A 14,925-nucleotide genomic window follows, 5' to 3' on the forward strand; every position below is an offset into this window, starting at 1 on the left:
TTCTAAAAAATAATGTAATATTTCTATTTTTTTAAAAAAAGCATCTTATATAAAAATTATTTTATCACATAATATAGGATTGACGTAAGCGTATGATGTTGTCATATAATTTTATGATCTGTGATACGCTCAGATAAATATATATCAATGAGGTAAATTAACTATATTCATCTATATATGTATTAAAAAGTAATAGTACTTTTGTATAAATATGGTCGGCTCAGAGATTCGTCTCACAAAATTTATTTTTGAACCAATACAACATTTTTTGTGTAGTTTTATTTATTTTTATTAAAATAATATCCAAATCAATGACTCATTGACAAATATATTTTAAGCCCCCCTCATCTCTAAATCCTGGATCCGTCCCTGCAGATAAATGTGGGCTGACAAGAACATTGATGTGGAATCCTACAGCAGGTATCATCTGACTGATCTTTTAAAGCTTCGAAAGCTTTATTCTACTATTGTTGCTGTGATACCCTACTGAAAGAGGGTAATTATGGAGTTCTATGCCAATCTAACTGCAAGTATTGAAGATCAAAAGTCGACAAAATTTGGCTTGGTGTATCTTTGGGGCCGGCTATTTGAATTCACTCCAGTCATGATCAACTCTCTATAATCAACCCCCGATATAGATGAAGGACATCATCCAGATATCAATGAAGTTATTTCTGTTCTTACTGGTGGTATGGTCAAATAGTACTTTACTGACCATTTTTCTGCAGCCAAGTTAACTTCATTCTATTTGGTCCTTCACAAGATTGCTGTGCAAAATTGGACGCCTTCATCAAACTCTACCGTGGTAACAAGGCTACAGGCATTCATCCTCTATGCCATAGGGATAGGACAAACTTTTAATTTTGGGAAGACGGTGTTTAGGACAATGCTCCAGTTTGCTGATGGAGGCCTCAAGTCTACAAAGTTGCCATTCCCGTCCTTGATTTATGGAATTTTAGAGTCTCAAGGGTTTTTCTGTAATATCAGAAGATCTATCTGATCAACCTGAGATTCTGAAGATAGCAGTTGGACTTCTTAAGGAAAATCGAGTGATTGATTTGCCCTGGACTACCTCTTTTACTCCTTCTGCTGACGTTGCTGATGTTGTACCCGGTGTTGCCAACACGGGTGACAATATTGAAGAAACAGTGTCTACTCCTACTCCTTTAGAATTTACCACTGCTACCATTCATCTCCTGATGACACGTGATGAGGAGAATATTGCTCAAGAGCAGGAAGATATTGCCTTCTATATCACGGTGTTGGCTGACTGTCGCAGACAACTTGGCATTTCTGGCCAAAAAGGGGGAGATAGTGGTGCACAATCTGATGAAGCTGGTCCATCTGGGACAAAAGATGACGAGGAAAAAGCTACTGATTGAGAGGGATCTGATAGTGATCAATTTTAGCTCTGTTTTATTTTCTTCAATCATATTTGCTCAGTTGTTTAGTTTTACTTTTTAATGATACTATATCTGTTTTGTTTGATCTAGTTATGTGCCTTAATTGCTCTTCTATGCTTTAACTAGACTAACACCTTCTACCTCACTTATGCTCTGTTATATGAATTATAGAATCCCTAAGTCATGGTTGTGTTATCCTTGGTGTTGCCAATACGAGGGACAACACTTCAGGGGGAGAAGAATTTTTAAACTCAGAGTGAGTTTATGTTTATTCTTACTTGTGCGTTATTTTGTCCAGAAAGCAAAAACGGAGAGATTGAAAGGAATTTTAATTCCTTGATATTCTCGAACTTAATTATTAACTAATATTTGATTTTGATTTCTAGATAAGTTAAAATATTTGGCAAATATTGTGTGCATATTTCGAATATCTTATGAAATATATTTGTCATGATCAGTTATATCTTGATAAGGTAGTTAATCGATATATTATAATAGGGAGTTGATATTTACACTCTATTTTGTGTTATTTACACTCCACTTCATGTGTAAAATGGAGTGAAAATTTATTCACAAATGGAATGCAAATAACAAAAATTGGAGTGTAAATATCAACTCTCATTATAATAATATCAAGATATGATATGCTTTGATAGAGTTTTATTCCTACTCAAACAAATTTCCTTATTTATGTAGGACTCTATCTAAGAAAACCTTCAAGATATGAATTCCAATTTATAAAGGGAGGTTTCACGCACAAGAAAGATAGAGCTTCAGACGCAATAATTCTCAGAGCATTGACTGAAGAAATCCTGTTGAAGAATTGAGGATTTCTGAAGCGATGTTTTGCAACCTTCATTGTTGCATGTCCCCGTGTTGCCGTTAGTGTTGAAGACATCGAAAACAACACTGTGGAAACTGTGTTGTTGATGATATTTTGTATCTTTTCAAATTTAGGCTACGAGAGTTGCATCTATTTATTTTGTACTCTGATTTTACAGGATGCAAGTTTGATATCTCAACTTGTTGAGAAATTTAGGGTTTATTGATTTTTCGTATCAATAGTATTACTTTGTAAGACTGATCTTACCTTTTATAGTGATATTTCGCTCTAAGGCACCCGCACGATTCTTTATACTCGTGCAAAATTAATCACTTGTGTTTTATTTACGCTTTAAATTTCTGCTGCACTGTGTTGTCGTTGGTGTTACAACACCCAGTACAACACTGCATGTTTTCACATAATAAACCATGTACACCGTTTCTTTCACCTTGTGATTCGTAACTTTTGATTTTGTACACATATTCGAGATAAATTTTACTATATTTTGATGATTTTTTTAATTTTTTTTCTGCATATTAAGTTCCAAAATCTAAAAAAAAAATAGATATTTTTGTTTTTTTTTTCTTTTGATTTGTTGCATATTAAGAATAATAGTTCAATATCATTTGCGTATGTCAATAAATTGTGATATTTTAAAGGAAAATTGTATTTATGCCGATATATATTTATGTATTTGTAATTTTGGTCATAGTTGCTCAGCATGAGCTCCAAGTACGTCAGAAGGAGGACCGACATTAAAGGCAAGATAAAAAAAAAAATCGTCATATATTTTAAACAGATAATCATATGATTTAACAAACAATAATTATTTTTTTTTTTGATAAATAGTTGTGGGAATATTGTATGTAGTCATGGTCAACAAATCATGTGTACACAAAACCCACTTTGGATCAGCAACCAATCAACTTGAGTGTAAACAAAGAGTCCCGCCAATACTGTTATCCTATGTTTGACCTTAAATCTTTTTAAATTCAATGTTCCATTCCTTCACCAAGATTTCTAAAGCCGCATGTCGCCATTCACCGATTATAAATTAAAAAATCACCGAAATTCAAAAAAGAAACATTACAATAATTCTTCTAAAAAAAAATAAACATTACATTATAATAATTTAATATTTTTAATCTGAACAAAATATCAAGTCAGTTATATTTTGACACAGCATGAATTTTTTCCCTCGAAAAACATTGAGCTCGTGTGCACATTTCTCACCAACATAAAATGTATTCATTTCATTTAGGTTTAAATTTACGAGTTTATAGATTACTTTATCTATTATTTGTCTCCAAATAATTAACATTTAATGTATTTTCACCCTTAAACTTCAATTAAACATATTTAGGTAGTGTTTGAGAGAGTTTTTAGGAAGCAATTCTCAGTTTTTTTTTAATAAAATTATGACACAAAATTTCAAAATTTTGTTAAAGAAAAGTTGATAAGAGCTTTCTAAAAGCTCTCTCAAACACCGTATTAAGCTTGTAATGTTCAATGCTCAAACTTAACGAGATCTTGCTAGTTTCAAAAAGTCGGGCCGAGAAAATTCTGAATTGTCTTATAATTTGGCCTAGGTAGGATTCTGGTCCTCTATTTTTGTATTAATTAGTTTGATTTTGTCGAAATATTAATAATGACGTGACATTAAAAATTATTGAGTTGATGTCGAATATTATTAATATGTCAAATCTCAAATCAACACCAGACTAAAGCCATACTATACGTGGAAGAAAACAATTTACCGTAAAGATTGTGCCCCACTAGCTTGAGTATAAAAATTTATACAAACTAATTATTGATATGTCAAGTCTCAAATCAACACCCGACCTAAAGCTATCTCTAATACGATACCTTCCAAATTTTAATAACTGAATGATTTATTCAGACCGTCCCTCTCTCCATCTCAACCCTTGATATAGCTCAATAATTTTTTTTTAATAATAAAAAACTAAAAACATGATATGAACGTAATACATATATAACAATAACATTAACTTTTTTACACGTATATGTCAAAGATTATAATATTATTGTTTTGATAATTACTTATTTAAAAAAAAAACTATTTTCGTCTCTTTAACTGAATTTCTTGATTCCGTCCATGATTCTCTCACGTAATTGTTTCCAAACGATGATGGGAAACGGGGAAGATGGGACCGTGTTGAATATTCGAAAGTACAACCAAGTTGTGGTACGTTGGTTGGCCCGCGGGAATTTGGTGCTGTTTAATTAACACATGCAAGTCAACCTTGTACAACACAATAAAGCGTAAGAAATTTCGACACGAGATGTGTGCGTTTGTAAGTAAAGTATGGACGAAATTTCTTAGCTGGGAGAATATGACAGCTCTACAAAGGTCCTAGTTACCAAATTTTTAATGTATTTTTATTATTCGTCAAAGTCTACGTTTGATTTTTTTGAAGTCAAAGAAAAGAGTCGGCTCGCATTTGTTATTATAAATGAATGATCTGCCTCGAGCTTCAGCATATATATATATATATTCTGTACGTGGCTAGTTAAATTCAATCAATCCTCTCAGAATTTCTTGGTTTGCTTTTGATTCATCAATACTTACTTCATGGGAACCGAAGCTCCTGTTGATCAACACAACCATTACTCCAACCATGTAAGTCTCTCGTGTATGATGTAATAGACGTACTGTGTGTATAAGTTGCGTATTTGTATAATCAATATATATATATATATTATTATGATAGTTTTGTTATTATATTCTTTTGATTTGTATTTGTTAAAATTAGAATATCCAAGGATGACCTTGTTTTATAAGAAATTTTTTTTAATAATAATTGGGTAATTAGAAGGACTTTATTCTGGTTAGTTTTACTTTGATTGTTATTTTGTGGATTATTGTTATGACATATGATCAGTGTATTTTATAAAATTTACACCATAAGAATAATATAATACCAAAATTTGTTATATATTATGTGCTTCAATTTTTATATCATGCTACAAATATATACATATCTATCTATGCTTGATAGTAACTACCATACATCAACCCATTAATGCTCAATTTCCAATAGATATAGATAAAAATAGCATAGAATCATTAAATACGTAGCCAATTATCATTTAAATAATTTTCTACATCAGAACATGAAATTCGAGTCTCACCTATACACTGATCAAATTTGTGGAAATTCGAACCCATATATTATTTTTGACACAAAAACCACACACAGGTGGACCATAGAACTGAAGAAGAGAAAGCAATAGATGCATGGCTTCCGATCACCTCTTCAAGAAACGCAAAATGGTGGTACTCCGCCTTCCACAACGTCACCGCCATGGTCGGAGCTGGAGTCCTCGGTCTCCCTTACGCCATGTCCAATCTAGGATGGTAAAAGAATTTTTTTTGAAACAAAAAAAAAAAAAAAAAAAAAAGCATCCCAATTGATAAAATCAAAATTTTGAGCCTCTAAACATCAAAGATTTCACTTCTTGTGTACGTACGTTCACTATTTTCAGGGGTCCTGGAGTAACAGTGCTGGTGATATCTTGGATAGTCACTTTGTACACCTTGTGGCAGATGGTTGAAATGCATGAAATGGTCCCCGGAAAACGTTTCGACAGATACCATGAACTGGGACAACATGCTTTCGGCGAGAAGCTCGGCCTGTGGATTGTGGTTCCTCAACAGTTGATTGTCGAGGTTGGCGTGGACATAGTTTACATGGTTACTGGAGGAAAATCGCTTAAGAAGTTTCATGATTTGGTTTGCCAAGATTGCAAAGAAATCAAGCTTACTTACTTCATCATGATCTTCGCCTCTGCCCACTTTGTGCTCTCCCATTTCCCGAATTTCAATTCGATCTCCGGTGTTTCTCTGGCAGCAGCAGTCATGTCCTTGAGGTGTGTAAACAAGATTCTTTATCCTCATCATCCAACAAATTAATTAATCAAAAGAAAACATTCAGACAAAAGTTTTCAGCTATTTCTTGTTATGTCGAAATCCTAATTCGACCATTTATATGTCCTGCAGTTACTCTACGATTGCTTGGGGGGCTTCGGTTGACAAGGGTGTGCAACCTGACGTGCAATATGGCTATAAATCCAAGTCAACAGCCGGTACGGTGTTGAACTTCTTCGCTGCCTTGGGTGACGTAGCCTTCGCCTATGCTGGTCACAATGTTGTGTTGGAAATCCAGGCCACCATTCCTTCTACACCTGAGAAGCCTTCAAAGAAACCTATGTGGAGGGGAGTGCTCGTCGCCTACATTATCGTCGCCCTCTGCTATTTCCCAGTCGCCCTTATCGGATATTGGATGTATGGCAACTCGGTAGAGGACAATATCCTGATATCTTTGAATAAACCTGTGTGGCTCATTGCCATGGCCAACATGTTTGTTGTGGTACATGTTATAGGAAGCTACCAGGTGAACAGGCTGCTGGTTTTTTCCCTCATTTTCTTTCATTTACACTTTGTTCAAAATTTTGATGATTCGGGTCGGTGCAGATCTATGCAATGCCAGTTTTCGACATGATAGAGACCGCCCTAGTAAAGAAGCTGAGATTCAGGCCAACGTGGTACTTGCGTTTCATTACAAGAAACATATACGTCGGTAAGTTTGTCTGTTTGCGATAGATCATGTAAATGTCTTGCAACTTTGCATGTGTCCATTTTCAAACATGGTTGCTTGTCTTGATTTTCAGCGCTCACAATGTTTGTTGCAATCACCTTCCCATTCTTTGGTGGGCTTCTCTCATTCTTCGGAGGCTTTGCTTTCGCACCAACCACATACTTTGTAAGCAAATTCACAGTTCCTCGACATAACTCTCATCTGTTTTCGATCTTGATCAAGTCGCTAACACGAAAATTCGCACCCTGTTTCAGCTCCCCTGCATCATGTGGCTAGCAATATACAAGCCAAAAAAGTTCGGCCTCTCTTGGTTTACAAATTGGGTAAGTTCAAGTCGAACTCTATTCACTATTCTTGATATTTGTTTGCTTGGCATGCACTAAACCGATTGTTTTGTCTGAATTTGGGATCCATGAATTTCAGATTTGCATAGTTCTTGGTGTTATACTGATGGTAGTGGCGCCAATTGGAGGGCTAAGGCAGATCATTGTACAGGCAAAGACATACAAATTCTATTCATAAGCATATCCCAAGACCCGAGACATGATTTTGGAGTGGGCTATTTTTTTTTCCGGCATTTGTTTTGTGGTGTGCATAAAATTGTAACATTGTATCTTCTGGTTTTTAAACTTAGTTGATCGATTGAAAAATGTTTCCAGTTAGCATATTATTAAAAGAAAGCATTTTTTTCTTCCATAGATTATATGTCCAACAAGTTAATACACAAAATATAGAATTTTTTTTGTAACGACGCTGTGACCCGTGAATATAATTTTTATATATGCATACTATCATCACACAAGCTATCCTTTCATTATAGTCTCCGATTTATGGTTGGATTACGCGTTTTGTTAGTGGTGATCATGAGTCTAGTTCTCATCTTGTTTTCTCAACACTCTAAAAAAATTTTCTATCATCATCATCATTATTATAAATTCTTGACACAATTCCTAATATTTTACAATTACAATTTAAAATAAACATATAATGATACTAAAAAAAATTAAATAAACAATAAAAAAATATGAACTGTCCAGTCGATCAAAATTTTTATGCTGATCGAGATGGTGGCAAATGTCTATGACCCTAACAATATTTTACCGTCTTCTTTACAGATGCATTTTATATATTGGTTGAGTAGAAATTTTAGTAATAAAAATAATAAAAAAATATATTTAAAAATCAAATATTATTCTATCTATCATAATTTTTTTAAAAGACAAATATTTTTTGAAAATTCAAAATTCTTGCCATTTATTAGATAACATTTAAAAATCAAATATTATTTTATCTAATAAATTTTGATTATTCTAAGAGCTCCTCCCGCTTGAAAGTAAAATGGAGAACATTTACTCATTTGGAGAGATTAACATGGGTTTTTTTTTATATTTAATTTTAAAAAAAATTTAAATTACAAAAATAATTTAAAATTGGGCGTTTTGCAGTACTAACAGTGAATCCTACAATAAAAAATGCATGTAAAGCGGACGCTGTAATTTGCAACGTCCGCTCATGCTGGCAGCGGACGCTGCCAGCATGTCACATGGGGACTTGCAAAGTCCCCATGTGACACCTTTGTTTTTTTTTTATTTGTTTTTTAATTAATTAATAATGTTTAATAAAATTAAATTTAGTAATATGATCATTTTTTTTTCAAAATTCTAAATTTCGAATTTGATAATTGAACTGAAAAATTATTAAAAGAAAAAATATAAAATTTATGGTTAAAAAAAATTATATTGATTAAATAAATTTACGATTTAACTTAAATTTTGGTCAGTTGAGTTATATATTTATTTTAATCGTTTGAATTTGTGAAGATCCCTCGTTTACATGGATAAATCTAGAGTAATTAATTCAAATCTATTTAAACCGAACTGATGCAAAAATATTACAAAATATCTCAATCCGAATTCAAGCCGAAACAAAATCATCTCGAAAATTAGAATTAAAATTTATGGTTAAAAAATTCAATTGATTAAATAAATTTTTTTGTGATCAATTATCAACATATTTTGATAAATTTATTTTAATATAAATTTTATGTTTTTGATAAATTTATTTTATATCATATTTTTTATTATAAATTTTATTTTTTTATTAAAAATTGGTTAGCAGAGTTATTGACTTATTTTAATTCGTTTGGATCTCTGCAAGTTCTTATGAATAGACATAGAGAATTAATTCGGATATATTCCGGTCGGTTCGAGTTCATAATTTTCGAGATGATTTTGTTTCGGCTTGAATTCGGATTGAGAAATTTTGTAATAGCATTTTGCATCAGTTCGGTTTAAATAGATTTAAATTAACTACTCTAGATTTATCCACGTAACTGAGAGATCTCCACAAATCCAAACGATTAAAATAAATATATAACTTCACTGACCAAAATTTAAGTTAAATCGTAAATTTATTTATTCAATATAATTTTTTAACCGTTTTTTATGTTTTATTTTTTTAATAATTTTTCAGTCCGATTATCAAATTCAAAATTTAGAATTTAGAAAAAAATTTATATAATTAATTAATTAAAAAACAAAAACAAAAACAAAACAAAGGTGTCACATGGGGACTTGCAAGTGCAAGTCCCCATGTGACATGCTGGCAGCGTCCGCTGCCAGCATGAGCGGATGCTGCAAATTGCAGCGTCCCCTCTAAATAATAGCGGACCCTGCATTTTTTTATTGCAGGGTTTGCTGTTAGCAAGGGCGTTTTGCAGTACTTTTGCAAAACGCCCTATTTCAAATTATTTTTGCAATTTAAAATTTTTTTAAATTAAATATAAAAAAAACCCATTAACATGGCATAGTCAAATTTATGGGCTAAATACAAAACACAACCAGACCAAAAATTAAGATAAATTAAACATGGATCATAAAGAAAGTACCAACAACAAGAAGAAGAATTAATATGCTCACTTCAAATGGTATCTATGAAGTTGGGTGATCCGACTCAGAATTGATTCCAGAGACGACGGGTATGAAACATCTATTGTTGGGTTTGGAGTACGGTGCAAAATGAGATTGCTCAGTTTGTGTTCTGGGTGATGTTGCAACACGACTTGAGACAAGACAGGAATAGAAAACTATAAGTCGAGGCTAGAGTCATACTTTATGTCCTTAAGACGAATTTGCCCCACACACGGTGCTAATGGAATACGACAAATTGTCTCCCAAGATACAACGACTTCGTTTTATAATATGAGCACTCCAAATTACAAAATCCGGTGAACTTTAAAGATGTTTTTTGAACTTTCTGGAAAATGATAAACAAATCTGATATGCAGCAATATGTACGGACGAAAAATCAGTGTATTTTTCAAGTTTCAATGTGTGTACATTTTTTTCATTCAAACATATGAGATATATTTATAGAGATTGAAAGCCTTAAATGAAAAGGTGCAACACATCAATTAAAACTCTTTATCGCATAAGTACCCCTCACATACAATCATTCAACTGAATGGATATTTTCAATTTGAAATTTCCAATTTGAATTGCCGAATTCAAATTTGAATATTGAATTCGAATTCAATTTCAAATTAACAAATCCAATTGGTTTGTTTCAAGAGGTTTCGGTGGCCTCTTTTTCCACTTGTTGCATTCTCCATTTTTTTTTATTTTTCTATTCGATCTTTTCACTCGATAAAATTCGAACAATTATTTTTGAACACTTTATTAATTTCTCATTTACCCTAATTGTTAATGGAGAAATAAAGTGATTATCTATTAAGAAAATATATTATTTTAACTAGGAGTGCAAACGAATCGAATCGATTCGAATAATGATATAATTTTTAGGTTCGAATTTGGCTCGATATAAGTATATTCGAGTTCGAGCTCGATTCGAAGTTCTATAATTTTAAATATTTTGGCTCGAGCTCGACTCGAAATATTCAAAGCTATTCATGAACTATTGTTCGGATATTTTGGTTTGAAAAGCTCGAAATGTTCAAAATGTATATTTATTTATTATATAATTATATTATATTAATTAAATATTAAGGCTAACGAACTATTCGCGAAATATCGAACAAAATAATTTTGGCTCGAGCTCGACTCGAAAAAAAAGTTCAAACATGTTCGAATTCGGCTCGAGTTCGATAAGTTCGAATACGAATCAAATATTTATCGAGTCGGCTCGAAAAGCTCTCGAACAGGTTCGATTCGTTTGCACTCCTAATTCTAACTCATCTTATCTCTGAGATTTTTAAAATAGACTTTCTTATTAAACAATTTTAATAACAGTTTTCCATATTTTTGAAATCCCAAAATACCCTATTTTGCCTTTTTTTTTTTTGAAAAATAAAAATCAGTTTATGCTGGACTATCTCATTCTATTGTCCAATTTAATTTATTGTACAAGCAATAAATTTATTTTATTCTATTATACATTTTTCTATGCAACCTATTATTTTAATCATAGTATGTGACGTAGTATATAAAATCTTTTGTAAAATGTTGATCTTAAAATTGGAACATCTGGAATAACCAGCCAAGAGTTTTATGATATACATTGATAATAAACACATACATAAAAAAATTAAATAATAAATCAACAACACAGATAATAACATGAGCCCTAATGTTCTGCAGAAAATTAGGAAAACACAATTTAACAATTTTAAATGAACAGAGGCAAAAATAAAAATAAAAAAATGGAAGAAAACCTATGAAATTATTCTATTATAACCTTTACTTTTTTTAACGGCATATTACAACCAACTGCGAAGTTACCCGAGAAGTGATCACTCATCTGCTGCATCTTACCGGGCATCTTATTTTGCGATCATCGCATCATAAGAATGCTTGGTATTGGAGGAATATGATAGCGAGTATTCTTGGGAATAAAAAATAAAAAAATCCCAACATTTTGGTCAGACTTTCGCCGGAGGTTGGGGCAGTGAAGATTGGGCTATACTAACGAATTTCTTGTTTCGTGTGTGTAAAGAAAATAGCAAGGGTGATTCTTGAAGTGACCCTGTTGGTTGTGAGGCTCATACCCCTACGTAATTCCTGCGTGAGACCCATACCCCCTACGTCATGATTCTTGAAGTGACCCCTGTGAACAATGTTGTTCCACGATAATTTGACGTGTCTTCTTTATAGCCATTAGAAATAGATAAGCCCGACTATTCAGCCACCGGGGCCCTTGTCTAATTTCTTCCGGATGTATCATACCATCCCAGGCATTTTCTATCTAGAACATGCTCTCCTTTATGAACAACCGCATGAGTTTCTCTCATTAACTCGAGTTTGGTGATGACTCGAGATATTCTACCGGGGTATCACCTTTTTTTCTTGAACTCCCTTGCCACATCCCACATTGCCCAACCCATACCACCCAAACCCATACCTTGGGCACAATTTTCACATCTGCGCCACCATTTTTCATATCTCTTGCTCACCAAACAAACCACCTCCATTTCAATCAACAACATCTCTCACCATCTCCCCCTTTTTGCGCCCTCCTAAATTATTCATCAACCCCCAAATAATTTTTGCTCTCAACATATCCATTTCACTTTCCGGTTCCATTTTTTGGGTTTTGAATTATTATCGCTTCTAACTTTCCGATCTAAACCGATACTCTCCTCCATTTATCCACAGCCAGTGCGTGAGTCGGCCAAAGAGAGTTCCCTGCGGTGGCCATATCTTCTGCCACCATGATACCCACCCCAACAGCGGGACGAGATTTGTAAGCCTTCTTTCCTTCCTTCGGGAAAAGAAATAAAAGCGCTCGCGCTTCTCGTGGTCGTGGAGGGTATTGGAATATATTGTATTTTTATTGTATATTATGTTTTCTATTATCTTGTAATTTTTTATTATTTGTAATCTTTGTCTTTCTTTAGTCTTTATTGTTGTATATAAACATCCTATGTAATCATTTTTGAGATATATGAAAATATTATTCTCTCATTAGTTTCTACATGGTATCAAGAGCCTACAACATATGCCAATAAATGCTAACCCTAGCCTTCAGCCGCTATCCAATCACCGAAAAATCTTTCGATCCTCTTTTTTTTCCTGATCGACTCTATGGCTGCCACCGGCACTGTTTCTTCTCCAATCTTCTTCAATGTTGCTGCCCACACGCCCTTGAAGCTCACCTCTTCGAACTACCTCTCTTGGCGACTGCAGTTCACGACCCTCCTTACAGGTCATGATCTCCTTGGCTTTATTGATGACTCTCATCCTTGTCCGACCAAGACCATCACCGCCGCGGCCACTCACTCTCTCAATCCTGAGTATACCTCTAGGATCCATCAAGACCAGTTGATCCTAAATATCATCATTGGATCGCTGTCTCCTTCATTGATTCTGTTTATTGCAACTGCCACCACCTATGCTGCCGGCTGGAATACTCTTGCCCTCACTTATGGCAAGCCCTCGCGTGGTTGCATCACTCAACTCAAGACATAACTTAGAAATCCGGTGAAGGGCTCTCAGTACATTACTGAATTTATGCAGTTCATCAAATCCAAAGCGATAAAATCGCTCTCATGAATGCACCTCTTGATATGGAGGACCTTACCATCAAGGTTCTCCATGGTCTGGATGATGACTACATGGAACTCGCCAATGCCATCCAGACGTGGGACACTGAAATCTCGTTTGAGGAGTTACATGAAAAACTCCTCAATTATGAAGCTCATCTTACTGCTCATCGGGATGCTAACGTCCCCCTTCCAGCCACGAAACTATCCTCCGCTCGCTCTAATGGCTCCTACCTACGTCCGCCGTCTGCCGCCATCCCGCAACCCACTGCCGTCAGCCGCCACCCTGGCTCCTGGCCCTCTCCACCGCCGCCAAATCCCACCCAGTTGGTGCCTAGTCAGCGTGCGCCGCGCCCGTATCTCGGGCGCTTCCAGCTCTGTAGTCGTCAGGGCCACTCTGCCCGTATCTATCCGGATTTTCAGTATCTGCCAGCTTCTGGACCTACGCATGCGCCCCACCCTGGCCCGCCAGCCTCCCATGCTGCTGCCTACATGATTACCCCATCTTCTTCATCTGACTGGATCCTTGATTCTGGTGCCACTCACCATGTGACTAATCTTTCCAATCTCTCCATGCATGCTTCCTATGTTGGCTCTAATGGTGTTGTTTTTGGTGATGGTGTTGACCTACCCATCACTCACACAGGTTGTCTCTTACCGCCCTCTACTTCGTGCTCCCTGAAGTTCCCACATGCTCTTTGTGTTCATTCCATTAATAAGAAACTTTTATTTGTCTCTCAACTTTGAAAATCTAATGATGTTGTTGTTGTTTTCTCTTCCACTACCTTTCAGGTGAAGGATCCTCAAACCGGGGTCATTCTCCATCAGGATCCACTTAAGGGCGGTGTTTATTCCTGTTCTGCATCCATGCCTTCTCCATCACTAGCATTCTCGTCCTCTGTCGTGCCCTTGCCTGTTTGGTACAGTCGTCTTGGTTACCCGTCTGATCAAGTCTTACGTCAGTTAGTTGGGTCTAAGTCATTATCATCTTTTAGTTCTCTGTTGCATCAATTTAATTGTAATTCTTGCCAGTGCAATATAAGTCATAAATTACCCTTTCATGTCTCATCTCTTTCTTCTCAATTTCCACTTGATTTAATTTTTTCTGATGTTTGGACTTCGCCAGTTCTTTCCTACGATGGTTATAAATACTATGTTATATTTGTTGATCATTACAGTAAATATATACGACTTTATCCCATAAAACAAAAATCAGATGTTCTTTCTGTATTTCGATGTTTTAAATCTCTTGTTGAAAAACGGTTTAATCTTCTTATTATCACCTTATACACTGGAAATGGTGGTGAATTCATGGCCCTCAAAGAATTTCTTGGTTTGCACGGTATTTCTCACCTAACCACACTACTGAGCATAATGGCTAGTCCGAACGTCGTCACCGTCATGTTGTTGAAACAGGTCTTGCCCTTTTTCACCATGTGTCGGTACCTACTCGTTTCTTGTTGTATGCCTTTGCCACTTCAGTTTATCTCATTAATAGGCTACCTAAACGCAACATCTCCTACAAATCCTCTTTTGAATGCCTTTTCGCTGCTTCTCCTAATCTCTCCACGCTCCGTATCTTTG

General features: G+C 34.8%; 1 protein-coding gene across 1 annotated transcript; it reads left to right on the forward strand.

Moving 5' to 3' along the window:
• Positions 1-4,722: 4,722 nt before the first annotated feature.
• LOC140879523 (lysine histidine transporter 1-like) lies at positions 4,723-7,545 on the forward strand. Its single transcript, XM_073283268.1, has 8 exons — positions 4,723-4,867; positions 5,448-5,605; positions 5,734-6,117; positions 6,248-6,641; positions 6,722-6,827; positions 6,919-7,010; positions 7,100-7,168; positions 7,269-7,545. Exons 1-8 carry the CDS (start codon positions 4,820-4,822, stop codon positions 7,365-7,367), a joined length of 1,350 nt encoding a protein of 449 aa, XP_073139369.1. The 5' UTR covers positions 4,723-4,819; the 3' UTR covers positions 7,368-7,545.
• The last annotated feature ends 7,380 nt before the right edge of the window (positions 7,546-14,925 follow it).

Source organism: Henckelia pumila, chromosome 2, assembly GCF_033568475.1.
Source record: "Henckelia pumila isolate YLH828 chromosome 2, ASM3356847v2, whole genome shotgun sequence".
Lineage (NCBI taxonomy): Eukaryota > Viridiplantae > Streptophyta > Magnoliopsida > Lamiales > Gesneriaceae > Henckelia > Henckelia pumila.